Below are 20205 nucleotides of genomic sequence, written 5' to 3' on the forward strand. Positions count from 1 at the left end.
TGACACCTTAAAGACTACCTTCTAACAACTTATTTGATATGTTAATATTATACAAAAATTCTTCATAGATACAACCACAAGAAAACTGAGTCAATAATTCTCTAATTAGCAGTGAAGCATAATATACAGAGATGTATGTTCAGCCAAAGTATTTGCTACTGTCATGGAGAATGCCCTGTAAGGGTCCAAATGGAAGGATCCCTACAGATGATGGAGCCGTCCAGATATTCTCATTTGCTAATGAGATAGTCCCAGTTCCAGCCAGCCCTAGAATTCCACAAGAATTTCTCAGTTAGCAACTTACATGATGGTGAAGGCACAGAATTGCACATATGCAACACAGCCATTAAAGATATCAACTGTGATCATTACCTTCTTGAAGAATGCATAATGGCTTCAACAAGTTTGGTGCCACGCCTCAGGAGAAAAGATTTTGGAAGATGCCTTTCTGGATGGTTGAATCATCCTATCAGGTGTCTTCTGTAGTCCACCTTTTACTTAAGATTCTTCATGAGCACTGTTATAAGTAATGCAAATGTTGGGGCACCTTGCCATCGATCCTCCCAGTGGGACATCGTTTATGAACCTTACTGTCATTCACATAATCCGGATTACCTAGTGGCAAGGTGATATGCATTTCCATGACAGTCCCTGGACCAGTAGAGTGTAAGCTCCTTGAAGGCAGACATTTTTTCATTTTTGTATTCCCAGCACCCAACACAGTGCCTTACACATACTAGATGCTTAATAAATATTAAATGAATTGTTTTTATATATATGTATATATATATTATATATATATATATATATATATAAAATATATGTAACAACCCTTACAAGCCAAATGAATGAAGGATGCTTGTTGTCCAGATTATGACATGAAGATGAACAATCCATTTAATTAGATTATTAATACATACCTTTAGGGCAAGCACTACAAAAGAACAATGAATTGTGAATGGCTCTAAATATCAAGTTGAGAAACTTATATTTTATTCTACAGGCAATAGAGAACCACTGAAAACTTCTTAAGTAAGGGAGTAGCAAGGTGAGATCTATTTGCAAGATCTTTTGGGTAGCTGTATGGAAGACAGGTCAAGAGAGGAGATATTGGAAGCAGGTATAGTAAGAGGTTACTGGTAATTCAAATGCATCCTTACTGACCAATGTTCAATCTCATGATAAGAGAGTGGGCAACTACTCTACTTGCATACAGATCTTTTAACTTCTTAAAGAATAAGACATTTAGCAGACAGTAATATTCCACAAAGCAGTATTATCTCTTAAATCTCTCATCTGGACTTCTCAGGTACCTCAAGTTCACACAACCCCAAACAAGGACATGATTGTGAAGCAAATTAACAGAATGATTACCTTGTTTATGAAGCATGCTGTGTTCTGTCAAATAATGATTAAAACTTGAATAAGTCGTGATTGGTTCCATTTTCAAAGGGATGGTTAGGCAATTTTTAGGTGCAGGCAATAAACAATATACTAAGTGAAATGACAGCCTCATTTAAATATATTATTACAGAGCATGAACTTGATTTTACCCATATAGAATTTTGAGTAAAAATGTAATTGCCAAAGAAGCATTCAGACTAAACTTCATTATAATCACTCACCCATTGTTGTACGCCATTATTGATTACAGTGAGAACAATTCATCTAAGCTAAAAGCATTTAAAAAAAAAGAATTCATGTCGTATTAATCCACTCCTTAGTAACCAAGCACATCTCTGGTAATTGAAATGTCTCTACTTGAATTGTACCAAAGCTGTGTTATACCAGTTACAAATTTCAATAAATGTCAATAGTCTGATTTTTATTTTAAATGTCTAATTGTATGCATTTTAACTATGCAAGGTGCTGAAATGATAAGAGTAGTATTTAGTAACTACCAAGCTTTGTGATGCTTCATAGGGTCTATTAAAACCAAATTTTGTGTGACTCTGAGAATTAGAATGGATTAAGCTGTTTTTACTAGGAAAAGGAAGCAATACGGGTTGGGGCGAAACCTCTTCCCTACAGATTAACATTTGTGTTTGCACATTGGGGACCAACGCAGGTCAATATTGCTTATTGCCGTATGGAAGTCCAAACACAGGGATCCATTCTTATCTGATGTAGATGTTTCCTAACATCTTTTCGAAGTACTGCATTTATTTAGACTTTTTTTTTGTTTTTCATACTTTGCTTCTTCACTAAAGTCCCCTACAGATGACTCCTCATGCTATGGAAACTGGGTACAGAACAAGACAAGCATTTTTTTTTGAAACAACCAATGCAGGAATTTTGTTTTGTTTGAATATGCACATTCTTTACAAAGGTTTAGTTTTTCTTTTTTTTTCAGCCCCCAGTGGGAGAAAAGAGAAAATAGATGTCTGTTAGTTGAAAAAAATAAACTTTAAATTTTAAAATAGATACGAGGTATCCATTTGGAGGTCAGGGAAGGCAGGAGCAGGAAGTACCCATGCCAACCATATCCACATCAGACCTAGTTCAGACTATGACTGACTCCTGGGACTACTCCACAAAAGGCCTATTGGCCTTTTCCAGTTGGAAATGCCCCAACATCAACAGCCCCCTCCTCCAATTGATGATTTTGTCTCAGGAACCTCCATTTAAGGAAGTACCCATGTCAACCATGCTCGCTTCAAACCCGGATCAGGCCATGTCTCCTTGAACTACGTTTCCATTTCCTTCTTCTCAGCCTCCCCTCCCCTTTCCAGCTCCTTTTTTATATTTAGCCTTCCTCCATTAGAATAAGGTCCTTGAAGATATGGAGAATTTTATTTTTATTCCCAATGTTCCATCTACTATCTAGCATCTATCTATTTATCTATTGGTATACTTCATTTTATTGAGCTTCTCTTTATTGCACTTTGCTGATAAATGGTTTTTTGGCTTTATTTACAAATTGAAGGTTTGCAGCAACTGCATCATTCAAGTCTATTGGTGCTATTTTTCCAATAGCATGTGTTCACATCACATCTGTCACATTTTGCTAATTTTCACAATTATTTCAAACTTCTTCATTATTATATGTTATGGTAATCTGTAGTCAGTGATCTTTGACGTTACTAATGTCATTGTTTGGGGGTATCACAAACAGTGCCCATATGAGACAGGGAACTTAACTGACAAATGTTGTGCATTCTCTAACTGCTCTGCCAACTGGCCATTACCCACTTCTCTCCCTCTCCTTGGGCTTCCCTGTTCCCTGAGACACAAAAATATCAAAGAATATTACATAAACTTAGTTGATAAAGCAGCAGCAAGGTTTGAGATGACTGACTCCAACTTTGAAAGTTATACTGTAAGGAAAATAGCAGAGAAATCTTTCATGAAAGGGTCAATCAATGCAGCAAACTTCACTGTCTTATTTTAATGAAATTGCAACTGCCACCCCTTCAACAACCACAACCCTGATCAGTCAGAAACTATCAACATCAAGGAAAGACCCTCCACCAACAAGAAGATTAGGACTCACTGAAGGCTCAGATGATGGTTACTATTTTTCAGCAATAAAGTATTTTTAATTAAGGTATGTATGGGGTTTTTTTAGACATAAGACTATTGCATGCTTAATAGGCTACAGTATAAACATAACTTCTGTATGCACTGGGAAAACAGAAAATTCATGTGATTCACTTTGTGGTGGTCTGGAACTAAACCTGCAAAATCTCTGAAGCATGCCAGTATCTATCTATCTAGTAGCTAGGAGAGATAATAAAGGCATTCATGTAGAAGGTGATCCTTGAGCATAATCTTGAAGAAAACAGGATATTAATGGAGATGTAGAACGTTCTAGATAGGGTGGCCACCAGATACAAAGACACAGAGCAGGGCGGCCACCAGGTGCAAAGACACAGAGCAAAGAGGCAGATAAACCGAAAGACAATATGACTGAGGAGTCAAGCTGAAACAAAGGAACACACAAACACATAGGAAAGAAACATGCACTTATTAAACTTGTACAAAGTGCCAGCTTTAAAACGGACTTTTGGGACATTCTGTAAAACGAATTATGTCTCCGATTCTGTTGGTCTCTGTCTCAATATCTATATAAATGTTTTCTATTGTGTCTGACTCTTCATGACCCCTTTTGGTTATTTTCTTGGCCAAGATACTGGAGTAGTTTGCCATTTCCTTCTCCAGCTCATTTTACAGATGAGGAAACTGAAGCAAACCAGGGTTAAGTGACTTGCCCAGAGTTAACAGCTGGTGTCAGAGCAGATTTGAACTGGAGTCTTCTTGAATCTAAACCTGGCAGTCTTTCACCTAGTGGCCCTTATATACATAGGTATGCCTATATATAAACTTTATTCTCACTTCAATTCAACCTCCAGAGTCCTCTGCCTCCTCACCAGCCTCAGGTCTGCTCTCCTGACTTGACTGTATCTTAATGAGCCCCAGCCACTATCAGTTCATTGTCAGCTGAACTCATTCTCCCCATTGCTCCACTTTCTCAGCAGCCTTACCATCACACTCCCTCAGCCTGACCCTCCCCTTTATGTGCAGTCATGCCCCAATTAGTATTTAAGTTCCTTGAACATAGAGACCCTCTTGCTCTCTTGCATTTTGTAAAGTGCTTAGTACAGTGCATAGTATAACGTATTTAATATTTTGCAAAGATGTCATATTGAATCCTCTTTTCAAGTTCTGCTATCTTAAAAGTTCTTTTTTGGTGTTTGAGAATAAAAAATAAAATTTTTAAAAATAATGAAATATTCCCTTTCTCAAAAGCAGTGGTGAACAGACAGAAGTGGCAAAATAAAATTTAGTCTAGTATTCACCTTTATCTTGTTTTCTCCCTTACACTCTCCCAAGTCCAATATTCTTTCCACACCACCATATGAAGTACTTAACACCTTTGCAAAAATTTTGTCTGGGTCAGAGACCTAATTCATTGTGGGGGTTGGGGGAACTACACAAACTGGCACCTCAATCTGATTGTTTAAGCAAACTATTATGTCCAGAGGGAAGGTTCTATATTCTTGGGGTGAACTTGTCTAAAGTACAAGTTGTTATTTAAAGTACAAGGCCTTAGAATTGTTCTGACCATTTGCATCACCAGTGATTGTATACAGGGTGTTTAAAAAAAAATCTTGGTGCAGTTTTAGGTTTTATAGCTTAAAAATTGCATACACTTCTATGTTATCTTTGATATCTTACCAATTTCCCCTTTAAAAAGCAACCAAAATTCAGCTAGAAATGTAATCAAGCCATGAAACCCAGCTTTGTTGGATTGAGTTACAGGCCCTAGGCTCAGATCCTAGCTCTCACAGGTTCACACCCTCTTATCCTGACACTTCATAGCCCTACATGATTCTATGAACTTCTAGTTTGTAACACATATTCAAGTAGATATACAAATGCCACTTCCTTCCCATTTTCATGGCATATTGTGTGTGTGTGTGTGTATATATATATATATGTATACATATACACATAAACACCATAGACTTAACTGAATTCCTTGAAGACAGGAATTGCCACTCACCCTTTGATCTCCCTAAGAATCAAGATGGTTAATGAAAATGAAGCAGTACTTCATTTACTGCTAGTAATTTGCAGAAGTCCTAAAAATTCAAGAGGGAATATACCAAATGTAATGAACAATGCAAAAGAAAAAATGGATGAGTAATTCAGAGAACCACGAAAAATGGTAGGAACTGATTAAGAGTCAAGAATGCATTCTCAAGAGCAACATACAAAACCACAGGATCCTAGGTTTGTTTCGACGTAGACTTTCTTTTTATAGGGGGTAAGGCAAGGCAATTGGGGTTAAGTGATTTGCCCAAGGTCACCCAGCTAGTGTGTCACATGTCTGAGGCTGGATTTCAACTCTGGCTCTCCTGACTCTTGGGCCGGTGCTCTACTCACTGCAGCCACCTAACTACCCCTTAGAAGGGACTTTTGTTTGAGGTGATCTAGTCTAACCCTTACATTTTAAACAGGTTCAGTTGTTACTTGCCCAGGCACTGAGACATTGTAACATTCTGCCTTCCCAGCATGACAACAGACTTGAAAACACCAAAACATCAGAATTGGCTTAAAGGCAACCATAAGCTTGGTCCAGAGTACTAGTGATAAAACAAACTTCCCTTTCTTCTCTAGGGAAAGTGGTATAAAAATAAAAGCTTAGTGACAAATTACAAGAAAAATTTTAAGCCATGACCATGACTTACAGTGCCATGTTTCAGAATACACTTTATTCTAAAACTTGCCCCCTTTCCCCACAAGGCTGATTCCTAGTAAGAGACTTGTCTATCCAAAATTTCATAGATTTTAACTATAAATGTTATAGAACTAAACGGTTTACTTAGTAGGCCTTTTAATATGAATAAATAACACTACCAGATTAAGATACACTTCAAATTACATGTCCCACATTTATCACAATGCAGACAACTACATAAACATGCAACTTAGCTTCAAGTGCCCCTGGAATCCTTAATTTGTATTCTCCTTAGTCCAATAAAGATACCAATGCTCTGAGAAACCCTGCCAATTTTCCTGCATGAGTACTTCAAGGTACTTGACCTGAGATCACCTTTCTGCTTAAAATTCTCATGTAGAAAATCACACTTAATTTCAATCATTACTACGTTCTGCAATTTGAATGCAGTCTCATGACCTATGTGAGGTTAATATAGATAACTGTGCTGCTGCTTGTGTAATTTTGGAGAAACAATTGTGAATTGAGACAAGGTTATGAACAATGGACTTTATTTAATCATTTCTGCATTTACAGCTGGAACTCTGGGAATTCAAAATTAACATCTTTGCCTGTCAGCTTCTTATAAACGCCAGAAAATGTTTCTACCTGTAAGAAAAAAAAAAAGACAACACTTCATTCCATGTTTCAACAATTTAACAAAGAATTTTTATAAAAATGAGTTGTGCATGAGTTAGAGGAATATAGAGAACAATTCCCTAAAGAGTATTACAACTGAAGGCAAACCTGTCATGAAACATCCTATACATCATTATAGTACTATATAGGCTCCTATAAAACAGGGACATAACCATTTCAGTCAACTTTGCATGTGTTGAAACTGGAGAATCTCAAAAAGCCTCATATGTAACATGCAACTCAAGTTTAAAACAGTTCCACCTAATTCTGTCGAACTGGACAAGGCACTAATGACACCTGCCATCACACAATGAATGTGTTTTCACTTCTTAGGGATTTACCACTGCGCATAAAAAATTTCAGAAACACTGACCTTTACTTTCAGAAAGCCAACATTCATCTTAAAAATTGTGTCCTTAAAATATGTGACAGAGACAAGTAGAGTGCACAAGGCTTCAGTTTCAAATTAATCACTTCAATGAAAATAATCTCTTCCTCGAAGGGCTCCCTTTCAAAGAGCAACCTACCACCCTTGTCGAGAAATCACAAGAAGTAAAACTATCATAAACCTGTGCCCACAACAAATGAAAGCTGGACTACAAAATAAGGCAATTTTTTATTTAGAGAAAATCAAATGGTCAATTCAAGCTAAGCCGAACCAGTTTGGAGCATGGCTTACAGAATAAAAAGTTCTTGCCCAAGGACACATGAGGCTATCTTAAAAGCTGAATATTAAGTCAAACTAATCCTAACAAATATTATTGATCTGCATTACCTTGTGCTCCACATTGTTCTGCTGTGCTTTATCCAAATGGACCTTTATGAGTCTGCTGCCATCTAGTTTCACACGGATTCTCTTGCCAACAATTTCACTTGGAAAGACAAGGTCTTCAAGGATTGCATCATGCACAGCAGTTAGAGTACGGCTAAAAGACAACAGTCATAAAATCAATTGAATTCATTATGCCTTTTGGTGAGCTGACATCTATACACTGTTTTATATGCTATAAATATGCGGTTAAATGATGAAGCACAGTTTTTTCAATGGAGCAACCAGTAGTAGGAAAATAATTTTACTGTAGAGAAAGTAATGTTAAGGTGCAGGCACACTATGTACTTGGCTGTACCAGTGACACATAAGATTTAGCAAACTAAGCTGGAAACACTTATTTAAGTATGGACCCAATGACAGACCACTCTTATCTGGAGAGGTTCACCACCAGGACAACCAAAAAGGGATTTTTTGACGGCAGCAATTAAGCAAGTTGTGATCTGTGTTAGCAGATTGAGTTATATGTGATTCAAGTACTACAAACCCCAACAAGCTAGGCCCAACTTTTTAATTAGCCAGATTAAATCATTACAACATACTATCTTTATAAATTATAACAAAGGTAGATTATTTTTATATCAAGCATGTATTTTACATCTCCATTTGTCATAATGTGATTTTAAGTCTTATTCTCAAGGCAGTTAAATTGTATGAAAAATACCTTTACTCATAAGTCCATAAGATTTAATTGTATAAAGTACATTTGATAAGGACAGTTTCCTCCATATGTTTTATAGAATCATCATGCATGCTAGTGAATATAAAGGCTTTCCCATTTAATACCCTATAAAATTTCTTTGGCATGTTCAAGTATTTCATACTCCGTTAACTTTTTCAGAACATACAGTCTAACAAAACCCACTGACATTTAAACAGAAAACTATAGATTATAAAACTTAACTGACAAAAATCATGCCATACCAATAAACAATAAAACTGAATTCCATCTAAGAGGGTGTTGAACTAGAAGGATTTTTCCAGGCTTCCAAATAACACAACCAAATTCTCACTTCCCTCGTAGAGCAGAAAAGATATTTAAGAGGAAAGCAACAAACAACAGTCTCTAATTTTTTTTTGACAATTGTCTGAAAATCCTATGTAGCACTCTTACATAGGAAAATGCAAATCAGGCTTCCTACTCATTCACTTGTACATGACCCTAAAAGTAAAACCTCGTACTATTTAACTCAGGATCATATATTTAGAGCTATAAATGGGCCAATTAGTCCAAAAACCTTATTTTACAGAAAAACTGAGGCCCATATAAGTTTAGTGACTTGCCCAAAATCACATGGACGACGGGCAGGATGTGAACCAAGTTCTCTAATCCCAAACCCAGTCTTCTTCAAGTTCTACACTGCCTCCCTTTTTGTTTCCTAAAATTGCTACCACAAATGGCAGCTGACAGCATACATATTTTAACCATAGTTCCTGATTCTGTACCTCCCTACTGGATTCCTGTCTCTCAATTATCACCTAAGCACCTAATAATGGTCATGCTGAAATGTGTAGTGGAGAGAACACTGGATGAGAAATCAAAGGACACTGGTTTGATTACCAAGTCACAAAAATCTCTCTGCATGTTTCTTCAACTTTCTCAATGAAGTAGTTGGCCAAGATGATTTCAAAAGATCCCTTTCAGTTTTAAATATATGATCCTAGGCATATGAACTTAAAAAGGCTCCTAGACCTATTTTCACATTATGACACTCACTTCATCTCTAAATATCTTTGCCACATTTATTCCTCCCATTCATTCCCACTTAACAGTCACCAAAGTCATGTCCTCCTCTCTCTGACCATCAACCTAATTCAGACTTTTACTGTCTCACAGTCCAAATACTATGGTCTTCTATTCTTTTAGTACCTTCTTCCCATTTTGCTTTATTCTACCACTCCTCCTAAAGTACATAGCTTAATACTAGCTTAAAAACTTTCAAGAGTTACCCATTACCTACAAGTTAAGTCCCATCTCCTCAGCCTGTTACTCAGTGTTCCATAATAAGGTCCCAACCTATTTGTCTCTTTTTTTTGAGGGGGGAAGGCAGGGCAATTGGGGTTAAGTGACTTGCCCAAGGTCACCCAGCTAGTAAGTGTGTCAAGTGTCTGAGGCTGGATTTCAACTCATTTCTCCTGACTCCAGGGCCAGTGCTCTACTCACTGTGCCACTAGCTACCCCTACCTACCTGTCAAGACTACTCACTGCCTAATACAAAACCTTTATCACATGCCTTTCAATTATTTACCTTAATTCCATTTCCTCTGCCTGATATCCCTACAGTACTTATGTGTATGCTGGCAACTCTCAATTAACATTTCAAATTCTATACTACTGGATGACTAGTACCACTACTGATAATGATGACTTCTAATTTCAAACCACCAGAAAAAAAATAATACATCAAGATTAACCTGTAATCATGTTTCAATCATGTTTAGCACCCTAAAGAAGTTAAATGTGGATGGCACAAAATATAGATTATACAAAGATGCTTAGAGCTTTCTCCCAGTGCTATGCAAAGACTGTGCGTTTTTGAAAACATTTGAAAAATTTCCAAAAGGTTAGGTCTTTGAAGTTGCTTTACCTCAAAGACCAGACGAATAAGCATTCCAATTCAAAACTATTAACTAATCACCATGTTTAGATAGATCCTTTAACAAAAATTTCTCACTAGTCTTCTAGTCCTGAGTGTCCAACCCATTTTACACACCATCATCAGAATTAAACTTTTTAATACCTTAACACTTTGATCACCACTTGGAACTCAATTCAAATTAGGATAGATTAAAGGCCAAATATTACTCAAAGAAACCATCTGCTATCCAGCCACGTATTTTTGCACACCTCAAAGTTAACAGGAATGTGTCCCATGAATTTACCCATTACCTACTCAATCTGCACTAGAATGAACTGGGTTCAATGATAAACAGCCCAATGGACATTTCCAAATGTCCAGTAAGCATCTTAAAATTCAACACGTTTAAAATAGCACTCATTTGCCCTATTTCTGTCAGTGATACCATCTTGCCAATCAGCCAGTTCCACAAATTCAGTCACCTTTGATTCCTCACTTCACACATCCAATCAGTTGCTAAAGTCTTATAAATCCTACCTCCACTATAACATTCATATCTATTCCCTTTAGTCACATGACCATGATTATCATCTATCACTTTTTATACCTAAACTATTGCAGCAGCCTACTAGTTGGCCTACATGCCTCAAACCCCACCCACCCCCCATATGATGCTCCACTGTCCGAGAGATGCCCTAAGTACAAAGTTCTGACCACATTACTCTAGTGCTTAAAAAATTCCAGTAACTCCCTATTGCTTTTAGAATAAAACTCCTATTTTCCTTTCCAGGCTTAATACATATGCAGTATTCCCCTCCTTCAATCACTTTAATGCTCCAGCCAAATTGTGCTGTTTCTTATACAAATCCCATCCCCCATCATCTTGACTTTGCACAGGTTGTCCCTCAAACCTGAAATGTGTTCCTTCTCTTTATTTCCACTCCTCAGAAACCCAAGCATCCTTCAAAACTTATCTAAGTGTCATCACTTACACAGCACTTCTTATCTCTTACTGTTTCTCTTCTGGCCAAATTGTCTTGCATTTACTATTTTTTTTATTTATGTCTACATATTGGTTTCCCTGGTAGAAGATAAGTTTTCTGAGGGAATGGACTGTTCTATTTTTGTCTTTCCATCCTCAGTGCCTACCACAACAAGAGGAATTTATTAAGTACTTAAGTGCTTGTTGATTGATCCAATTACTACCAAATACCACTCAAAGGAAAGTTACTACCCAACAGCATTAAGATATTTTAGGTTATACTTATATTAAAAAGAAAACTACTGTAACATTTCAAAACAAAGCCAAAATAAAAAAATAAACGGCATATTTCTTCTGGGAAAAGTTCATTTGGGGGCAGAGGGGATGAAAAGAAAAGCAAATCTCCTTGTAACTTCCATCTTGATAAGATGGATAGGATGCTAGAGCAACAAGATGTCCCAACCTTCTAACGTCTTTTTGGTATAGGGTAAATTAAGGACTCTCTTCCATCCATGTCTCTTACAGTCAATAATGAAAGGTCCTACTAGGAAATTCTGGATCAGGTCAAGCCAGGTTAGTCCACATTTTGCCACACCACAGCACACCTTAATACATTTGGGTTTTCTAGGGCATATCTGCTACAGAGTAGTTCCCTAACTAGTTCTGACTTCAACTCATTGATGTTTTTTACCATACTGATAATAAAATTGGCCATTTATAAAATACCCTAAGATATATGTGAATTTCTTTGTTTTCATTTCAAGATCAACTCACTTTTGATTTGAACACATGAACCTAACAAAAATACTTCATAAAACATAAGTAAATAAATATCTCTGCAAAACTATTTCTCTTAACACTGAGCTTCGATGCTCTGCGTTCTCTTAATTTATTCACAGTAATGCAAACTTACCATACAAACTCCTTATTACTTGTATTGTAGTCTTCCCCTACTTCACTAACCTCTAGAACACTGCAGCTGGATACACAATAACCTCACCTTAAGACAGTGTGGAACAACGGAAACAGTACTAGTTTGAAAATCAGAGTTAAGCCACTTACCCTTCCTCATGTCTAAAATAAGGGATGACCTTAGGCAAGATGACCTGCAAGTTCTCTTCCAATTCCAAACCTAAGATTTGTGATGCCTTACTTCTTCATATTTAATGTGACCCTAGCAATTTCTCCCAACTCCTCTCTGTTCTCCCTTATCTAGTAATGAATAAGTCAAAGATACTTTCTGGTGCCTCATCTTAGAATACCCTGCCCCCTTTAACCTTTCTAAACCAGTTTCCAAATGTGGTTCATCCACCATCTACTTCTGTTCCTGGACTGCCAATTATCACTGAAGAAAATACACAGAATCAGGCTTGACCAGGTAAATTACAAATTTATACCATAAACCCACTTGAGCCCTGATTGTTGAGCTGTGTCAACCTCACTCTTGCCTCCCAAGATGCAAATTTAGCACCACAGGGCAGTGGGAAAAGTACTTGGACTTGGAGTCAGGAAACTACTAGGGGCAAATCCTAACGTTGACCTAACAAGACAAATGACAATTCCCTTAAACTCCTAAGACCTGTTTCCTCATGGGCAAGATGAAAAACCCACTAAGACTACCTCATAAGCTTGATTGTGAGGATTTATTATTATGTAAAGGCTTTTGCAAAAGTGCTGCATAAATGTTAGCTATTACCTAGCCAGTTTACTACCTGTGTCCCAATTTGCCTTTTTAAAAAATTAAAATAAGGGAGTTAATAACATACTAGGTTATCTTAAAGGTGACTTCCATCTCCACAATACTATTATCTAAATGGTGTTTTCCTAACCATATCAGGTTCCATCATTCCTATGTAAAAATTTAATGTTTTGTAGCATAAGTTAAGTTTCATCTTGTCAATGTTGGAAGCACATATGAGATTACTGTACTCACTTCATCCCACATTTTGGATACTACTTTTAGTTTAAGCTGGCCAATAAGACAGAAAAAAGAATAGTATAAACATTAAATACAAAATTATACAAAGACAATGAAAGGCCAATAGGTTTCTATATCATTTCAAGAGTTATAAACTATTTCCCTGACCACAACTCAGTAAGTAACATGGAAAATGGCATGCTCCTTTTTAAGAAGAATGTGGTTTTCCCAGGGCCATGAAATGAATATCAACTGGAATTCAAATCTAGGCCTCCTGACTCCAGGTATTATCTCCATGTAGCATTTCAAGCAAGAATCATTTGGCATATTACTACCTAAACATTTTAAAACCCTTTATAATTGATGACAAGCATTTTTAAGCAAATGAAAACTAGTTATGCAATGCACTGTTATGAATGTAGCTCAGTCTAAAATGAAATTTCCTTAAACAGTAAAATAACACCACTATAGATTGTGTTCTACTCAAGGTAAATTTCTGAAAGGGAGGTGGAAAGTAAATATATTCAGTACTTAAACCACATATATACTTAAAATGGTCCTGGGCAAAATATCCTGAATGTCCTTTCTAAAGCCTATAAATTTGGCTCTGCTAAATTACTGTTTCTGTCCTGTTAAATATTATAGTTGTATGACTCCTGATGAGCTAATAGGATATACTCACCTTCTGGGACGCTTTTGCTTATTTTTTGTACGGCTTTTTCTTGTTGGCTTAGGAAGAATTCTCCTCTGTAACAAAGATTATAGTGCTCCATTATTCAAGAAAATCTACTGTGAAAACTGGCAAAAAGTTTACCATACTCATTCCTAAATTTTTTTTTTATTATGCACATACTATATATGGATAAATGAGTTTCAAAGGGCAAAGCAACTCAAATGTAATAGGAATTTTTGAAAATCCCAGATAAATCCAGAGCAAACCCTGGTTTGCAGTTTCAGTGGAGATAGAACTCTCTAGCTTAAAAAAAAAAAAAACAAAACCCTCACATTAACATTAAACAAACCATCTTTCCTAACCAGATACAAAACACAATACCAGAAAATGGCTGTTTAAAAACTTACTTCTTCAAGACTCTACTTGAACCACAATTTAAATTCTAAGATATTGTTCCAAAAATATGGCTAATTAAAAATGTTTTCTTCAGCTACTTCATATTTGTATGTGATTTTCTTTGAGGGCAAGAGACACACTATTCTGATTTTTTTTTGCACATTCTTGGAATATCTAGCAGTGTTCCTTATGAAATAGGATCCTTCCACTTAACCTTTTCCAATTTTATTTTCATCTGGGATCTAGATCAATACTACTAGGTCTTGTCTCTTTTTGAAAATATCTTTTTATAGTTCCTCACACCTTAGCCTTAAACCTTAAACCTAGTCATTGCTATCTCATCACCACCCCCAACAACACTTGGGTGTCCTGTTAAAGAAAACCCACCCTCCAAACATACCACATATTCCTATCTAATCATTTTTCCAAAATAACATTCTTCTCCATTCACAGAGATCAGTGCTATTCAAAGAACAGCCCCAGAATTCTCTAAATAATAGTCTATAATATCCTCAAGAACTTTTGACTTTTTCCTCTAGCTTGTGCAATAAAAGCAAGTTTTAATCAATGCCATTTCTTAAGTTCTTTTGAAAAATTCTGATACTTTAATCATATTTCAGAGATAACTCAAATGTGCAAATGACTTTCCCCTACACATCCCTAATCCAGAAGGACTTTTCCCACATGCTTAAATGGTTGCATTTAAAAATTATTATCCCTCAAAATCAACCTCCCTAGAAAAGTTTTAAAGATCTGACATGACAATATTTACCTGAGCAATAAAGACCACATGTTTGCCACTGAATTTTTTCTCCAATTCACGAACTAGTCGTACTTGGATCTTCTGAAAAGATTTTAGCTGAGGAACTGGAACAAAAATGATGATAGCTTTTCTGCCACCACCAACTTCAATTTCCTAGGAATGAAAAAAATTCAGTCATGCAGCTAATTTATCAACTCACTCTTTTGATTCAAAAACCAGCACTGCAGAGTAAAATACTTTTCACCACACATGATTTACCACCTTTCAAATTAAAACTTACTTTTAGGTGCCTAAGTGGCCAACTGTAGTACCTGAACTATAGAGGAAAAAAATGCAGTTCCTTTACAAAGTATTGAATGGTAATACAGTTAACTAAACTTTCATTGCAACTATTTACATTTAAACAAATCAATTTCATCTAAAAATAACTTTTTCTCTTATTCAATAAGTCTGCCAAAAGAATTCTCTGTCCATTTACTGTGAATTATTCCCTTTTACTCTCACATATGGTCCATCAGTATGTACTATCCTAGCTCATAATTTCTTTACTTGCCAGTTACTTCATAGGTCTTTCAATATTTCTTCATATATCTCACACATGACTATTATCAACTGCACTATATCATTCCCTTACATCAATGTACAATATTTAGCCATTCCCTTACTGGACATTTAGGTGGCTTCCGGATTTTTAAAATAACTAATAATGCTATGACAATTTTTGAAGAGACTTATTGGATAAAGGAAGGGAAGAACAATTCTTGATTACTTTTAAGGTACAGTCCCTAAAAAATGATCTTATTTGATCCTGGTTTTGATTGCATACTGTAAAATCTTTTCCAAAAATATTCTACTAGTTTACAACTCTACCAGCAACGAATAAAAACTAAATTTATCTCAAAATTGTTTTAACATGTATCTCTGATTATTAACAAAACTGAACTTTTTCCAACCAGCTTAATAACGTTTCATATTCTAAGGGCAGTCTGTTTTTATCTTTTGCCCATTTATCCAAGGTGGAATGAATGAAAGCTAACTTTATTAAGTGGGTCTTCATTTTCACTTTTTATGAGTTGGCATGATGTGGAGTCAGGACATATCTCCACTACTTGTGTGATGATGAGCAAGTCACTTGAATTCTGACACCACCCCCCCGCCCCCTGCCGCCCGCCGCTTTCCACAAACCAGTAACATGGGGATACTAACCACAATACTTAACCTGAAAGAATTGTCATGAGGAAAAAATAGTATAATGCATAGTGTTACACAAAGTGCTACATGAATGCCAGTTATTTTCGGATGTCATGTTTTTAATGTTATATTTACTAGTTACTCCAATCTCTTCTTTTTCATTGTATTGTATTTGTTGTACCTAAGTAGACTGTAAAATAGAACACACTGCTTCTGGTTCTAGATTAATTACTATTTGTTCACAGTCATGTCCCCTCCATAACTAATATATATCATTCCATTCTTTTTGTTTATGTCTACCATCCATCAGCATTGACCGTTTTCACATACTAGGAGTAGTTCAGGAAAACAGTATTTAAGTTCATAGTGACTAACCATTCTACCTCCACTTTATCTAAAACAAGGAACAGATTAGCCTAGACCAGATTCTTAACTTTTATCACGGACCTCTTTCTCAGAATTTTTATGCTTTCTAAACACACGAAAAAACCACAGAATTATAAAGGAAACCAATCTTATTCAAACAAGAATAAAAATCTCTCCCCTACCCCCCCCACCCCAGTTCACAGCCTCCTTAAGTTAAGAACCCATAGTCTTTGTGATTTCTAAACTCATTTCTAACACTATCATTCATTTTTACGGCAACATGCTTAAGTTTCCATACTCCCTTTTCTCTGCCACTAACATGACAAATTTTCAAAGTCTAGTAGACCCAACTAAAAACCTTTGAATCCAACAATTTCAACCACATCAGCGATTTCTTGACATGCACAGAACATCCTACCACTTATAGCTACATATGGCTGTAAAATTGCTAAATCTATATATACTATAGATTTTCTGTTCCCAAAATATTTCCAAACATTTATTAAGCAAGTGCCTATGATGTGCCAAGAACTGAACTAAGTGCTAAGGATATAAATAAAGGCAAAAGACATCCGTGCTCAAGGACCTCAGTCTAGTCAAGTGAAATAACATGCAAAATAACTCTGTACAAACCATGTTCAGGGTAAGTTTGAAATAATCAACAGAAGGAAGGCACAAGAATTAGAAGGGATCAAGAAAGGCTTCTTGAATAAGTTCCAATTTTAGCTGGAGCCTGTAGGAGGTCAGAGATGCTAGGAGGGAGAGCAATCCAGGCATGCGGGATGCCTGGGAGTTGGTGAACAGCAAGGAGGGAGTTGGTGAACAGCAAGGAGGCCACCGTCACTGGCCTGAAGAGTACCTGGTTAAGAAGACTGGGGGGGGGGGGGGGGGGCCGCCAAGAAAGTTATGAAGGATTCTGAACAACAAATAGGATTTTATATTTGATCCTGAAGATGACTGGAAGCCACTGGAGTTAACTGAGCAGGGCGGTGGTCAGGTATCTGGATGGATTTGAGTGGGGAAAAGAATTGTGACAGGGAGACCAACCAGCACATTATTACAGTAATCCAAGTGTAAGGGTCTGCACCAGGGTACTGGCAGTGTCAAAGAAGAGAAGGGACATTATAAGACAGACATCACAAAGGTAAAAACAACAGGCCCTGGCAAGAGATTAGATATAGGGGTGAGAAACCAAGGAATCAAGGATGACCCTTAGGTTTTCCAGCCTGGGTGACTGGAAAGATAGTGGTAGTTTCTTGAAGGTAAAAAACATACTGAAAGAGGGGAGGGTTTGCATTTCAATTGGCCCCCAAAACCTCTTTTCTTCCAACTCCTGATTACCATTCTACCCAATGTAGGTAGAATTCACTTTCATGTAACAAAAGCAAAACAATAACTACCCCTAGAAAAACTAACCAAAAGCTATCTGAGATTCATCATCATCCACACACCCCCAAACAAAGGCCAAAATTAAAGTTTCTTTTTTACCTTAGCTGCTGTGATATTCAGCTCTCTTAATTGAGCCTTTAAGTCAGAGTTCATCTCCAACTCCAATAGAGCCTGAAAAAAAATGAGAAATTATTAAATACGAATTTCAGTATTTTGCTACAAGGTGGGAGTTTGAAAACAAGGATTCCACCACCTCCCTTTCCAGAACATCAAAAAGCTATCATGTGTACAAATTCAATACAAGCAGAATTTAGGTCCAGGTATTAAACCTCAAGAGCCTTCCTTTCCCTCTCCTTCCCCACTGAAACCAGCTCCACGTGTCCTGATAATTACCAGCAAGGACCCTGGGTTTGGAGATGGAACCAGATGGCTCAAGCACCCCAGGCTACCTACTACCTGTGTAAAGAGTTCCTTCTTCCCCCACCACGGGCCTCAGTTCCCTTATCTGTAAAATGAGGTTTGTATCTGCAAGGTCCTTTCCTTCAAGTGTCAGCTCAAATCAAACATTCTGCAAGGAGTCTTACCCATTTCTTCTTAAAGCTAGTAGTTCCCTCTGTAACCATCTCCAACCTATCCTCTACATATTTTGCTTGTACAGAGTTGTTTGTACCTTGTGCCCACCATTAAATTGTGAATTCCTTGAGAGCAAGGACTTTCTCTGTGACTCCCTAAGTGGAGCAATGCACTTAGTGGATTGGCAGATAGGAGCTTGCAGACTTGCCACTAGCTTCTAATTCTAAATCTACGATCCTTACTTTTTTCCCTTCTCTGAGCCTCAGTTGTCAGTAGTACACTGGGCACTGGATTTGGAATCAGTCCAGCAAGTACAAATTAAGTGCTTACTATGAATTACACTGTTCTAGGTACTGGGAAACACATGGCTTATTCAACTCTCCACTTGCCCCCTATTTCTGAGTTTCTTTTTCTGTAAATACGGTTAATCTTCCAACTCTATGTGATTTAATCCTATGCCAAAGGGAGAAGGACCCTCAGCTGGGGGCGATGGGGGTCACCTGTCAGGGGTCCCAAATGGACCCACCTGTGAAATGCCAGACTCGAACTCGTCAGGCTTCTCGCCATTGGGCTTCACGATCTTGGCGCTGGAGCTGAACATGGCACCACCTGTAAAGCACAACACAGAACGCTTTTAAGACGTGAGCACGGCCCTCTCCCTCCCGGTGCCGAAACGGACCCGGGCCCCTTACCCCACCACGCCGCCGCGCCGGACACTAGGCGGGAGGGGCGCAGTTCCTCTGAGCGCGAGCGCCCAACCCCCACCCCCCAACCCCCGCCGGGGCAGCCACCGGCCTGCAAAGTCTCCCGGCGAGGCCATCCGAGGCCCCGAACAAGGCAATCCGTTGTATCCCCATCCCAGCAGATGGCCCCGCCGCTTGAAAGCCGACTTCGGAGCAGTATTCAAGAAAGTAAGAGCCGAGAGGTAAGCCCTAGGCCCGGGAAGCACAAGATCGCTCACCCACCTTGATGAGCGCCGGCCTAGGAAGAGGAAGAGCTCTCGCGAGAGCACCAGAAATCTCGGCTACAGGAAGAAGGACCCGGGCGAGGGGCGGGGCGGTTGGGAACTGGAGTGTTAAACCGGAAGAGAACCACTGAAAATCTCCAGGATTCCTAGATGGGAACAGGAAGTAAAGAGGGTGGGAGAAGAATGCAAATTTAGTGATAGATCGGCCTTGAGAGGCTTCGCTCCCGGTAACTCCGCATAAGTGTGACCAAGCGGTTTGCTCTTCCTGCATGGAAATGAAGACCCTTTGAGCCGGAGCCCCCTGCAGCCTCCATGCTTTGCGTACTTCCTTCTGTGTTCTGCCTCTTTTTTTGCCCGTCTTAACTTCCAATCCCGGGACTTCTGGTTCCGTGTCTTGTTTTTGTTCTTTAGGCTCCTCTTCCCACACCTGCCAGGTGATTCTGGACTGCCAGCTCACTGGACAAGATAATGGAAAAAATATTATAGCAACTTGCATTTGTATAAGGCTTTAAGGTCATAGAAAGCACTTTCCATAATAACTGAGGAAAGTAGTGCAAGATTGTTATTTGCATTCTACAAAGAAATTGAGACCTAGAGATCTCAGGATCTTAGACCTGAAAGGGACCTTCAGAGATAATCTCCTAAAATTTTCTGTTTGCACAGAAGGGCAGTGACTCGAATCCAGCCTGTATTAAGTGCCTACCGTGTGCCAGGCAC

The 20205-nt window shown here is 37.9% G+C and overlaps 1 protein-coding gene across 1 annotated transcript; it reads right to left on the reverse strand.

The window, feature by feature from the left end:
• Positions 1–6718: 6718 nt before the first annotated feature.
• RPS7 (ribosomal protein S7) lies at positions 6719–19538 on the reverse strand. Its single transcript, XM_036753023.1, has 7 exons — positions 19487–19538; positions 19048–19130; positions 18048–18119; positions 15012–15155; positions 13853–13917; positions 7638–7788; positions 6719–6832 (listed from the first exon to the last, which is right to left on the reverse strand). Exons 2-7 carry the CDS (start codon positions 19120–19122, stop codon positions 6755–6757), a joined length of 585 nt encoding a protein of 194 aa, XP_036608918.1. The 5' UTR covers positions 19123–19130; positions 19487–19538; the 3' UTR covers positions 6719–6754.
• Positions 19539–20205: the final 667 nt, after the last annotated feature.

Source organism: Trichosurus vulpecula, chromosome 3 (genome assembly GCF_011100635.1).
Source record: "Trichosurus vulpecula isolate mTriVul1 chromosome 3, mTriVul1.pri, whole genome shotgun sequence".
Lineage (NCBI taxonomy): Eukaryota > Metazoa > Chordata > Mammalia > Diprotodontia > Phalangeridae > Trichosurus > Trichosurus vulpecula.

What these genes read in the sequence shown, in the direction of transcription:
- RPS7 (XM_036753023.1), bottom strand. Translation starts at nt 19,122, where the DNA reads ATGTTCAGCTCCAGCGCCAAGATCGTGAAGCCCAATGGCGAGAAGCCT. An exon ending in TCGAGTCTGGCATTTCACAG is followed by an intron (nt 18,120 to 19,047) that starts GTGGGTCCATTT and finishes ATTTTTTTTCAG; the next exon opens with GCTCTATTGGAGTTGGAGAT. An exon ending in AGAACAATGTGGAGCACAAG is followed by an intron (nt 6,833 to 7,637) that starts GTAATGCAGATC and finishes TTTTTCTTACAG; the next exon opens with GTAGAAACATTTTCTGGCGT.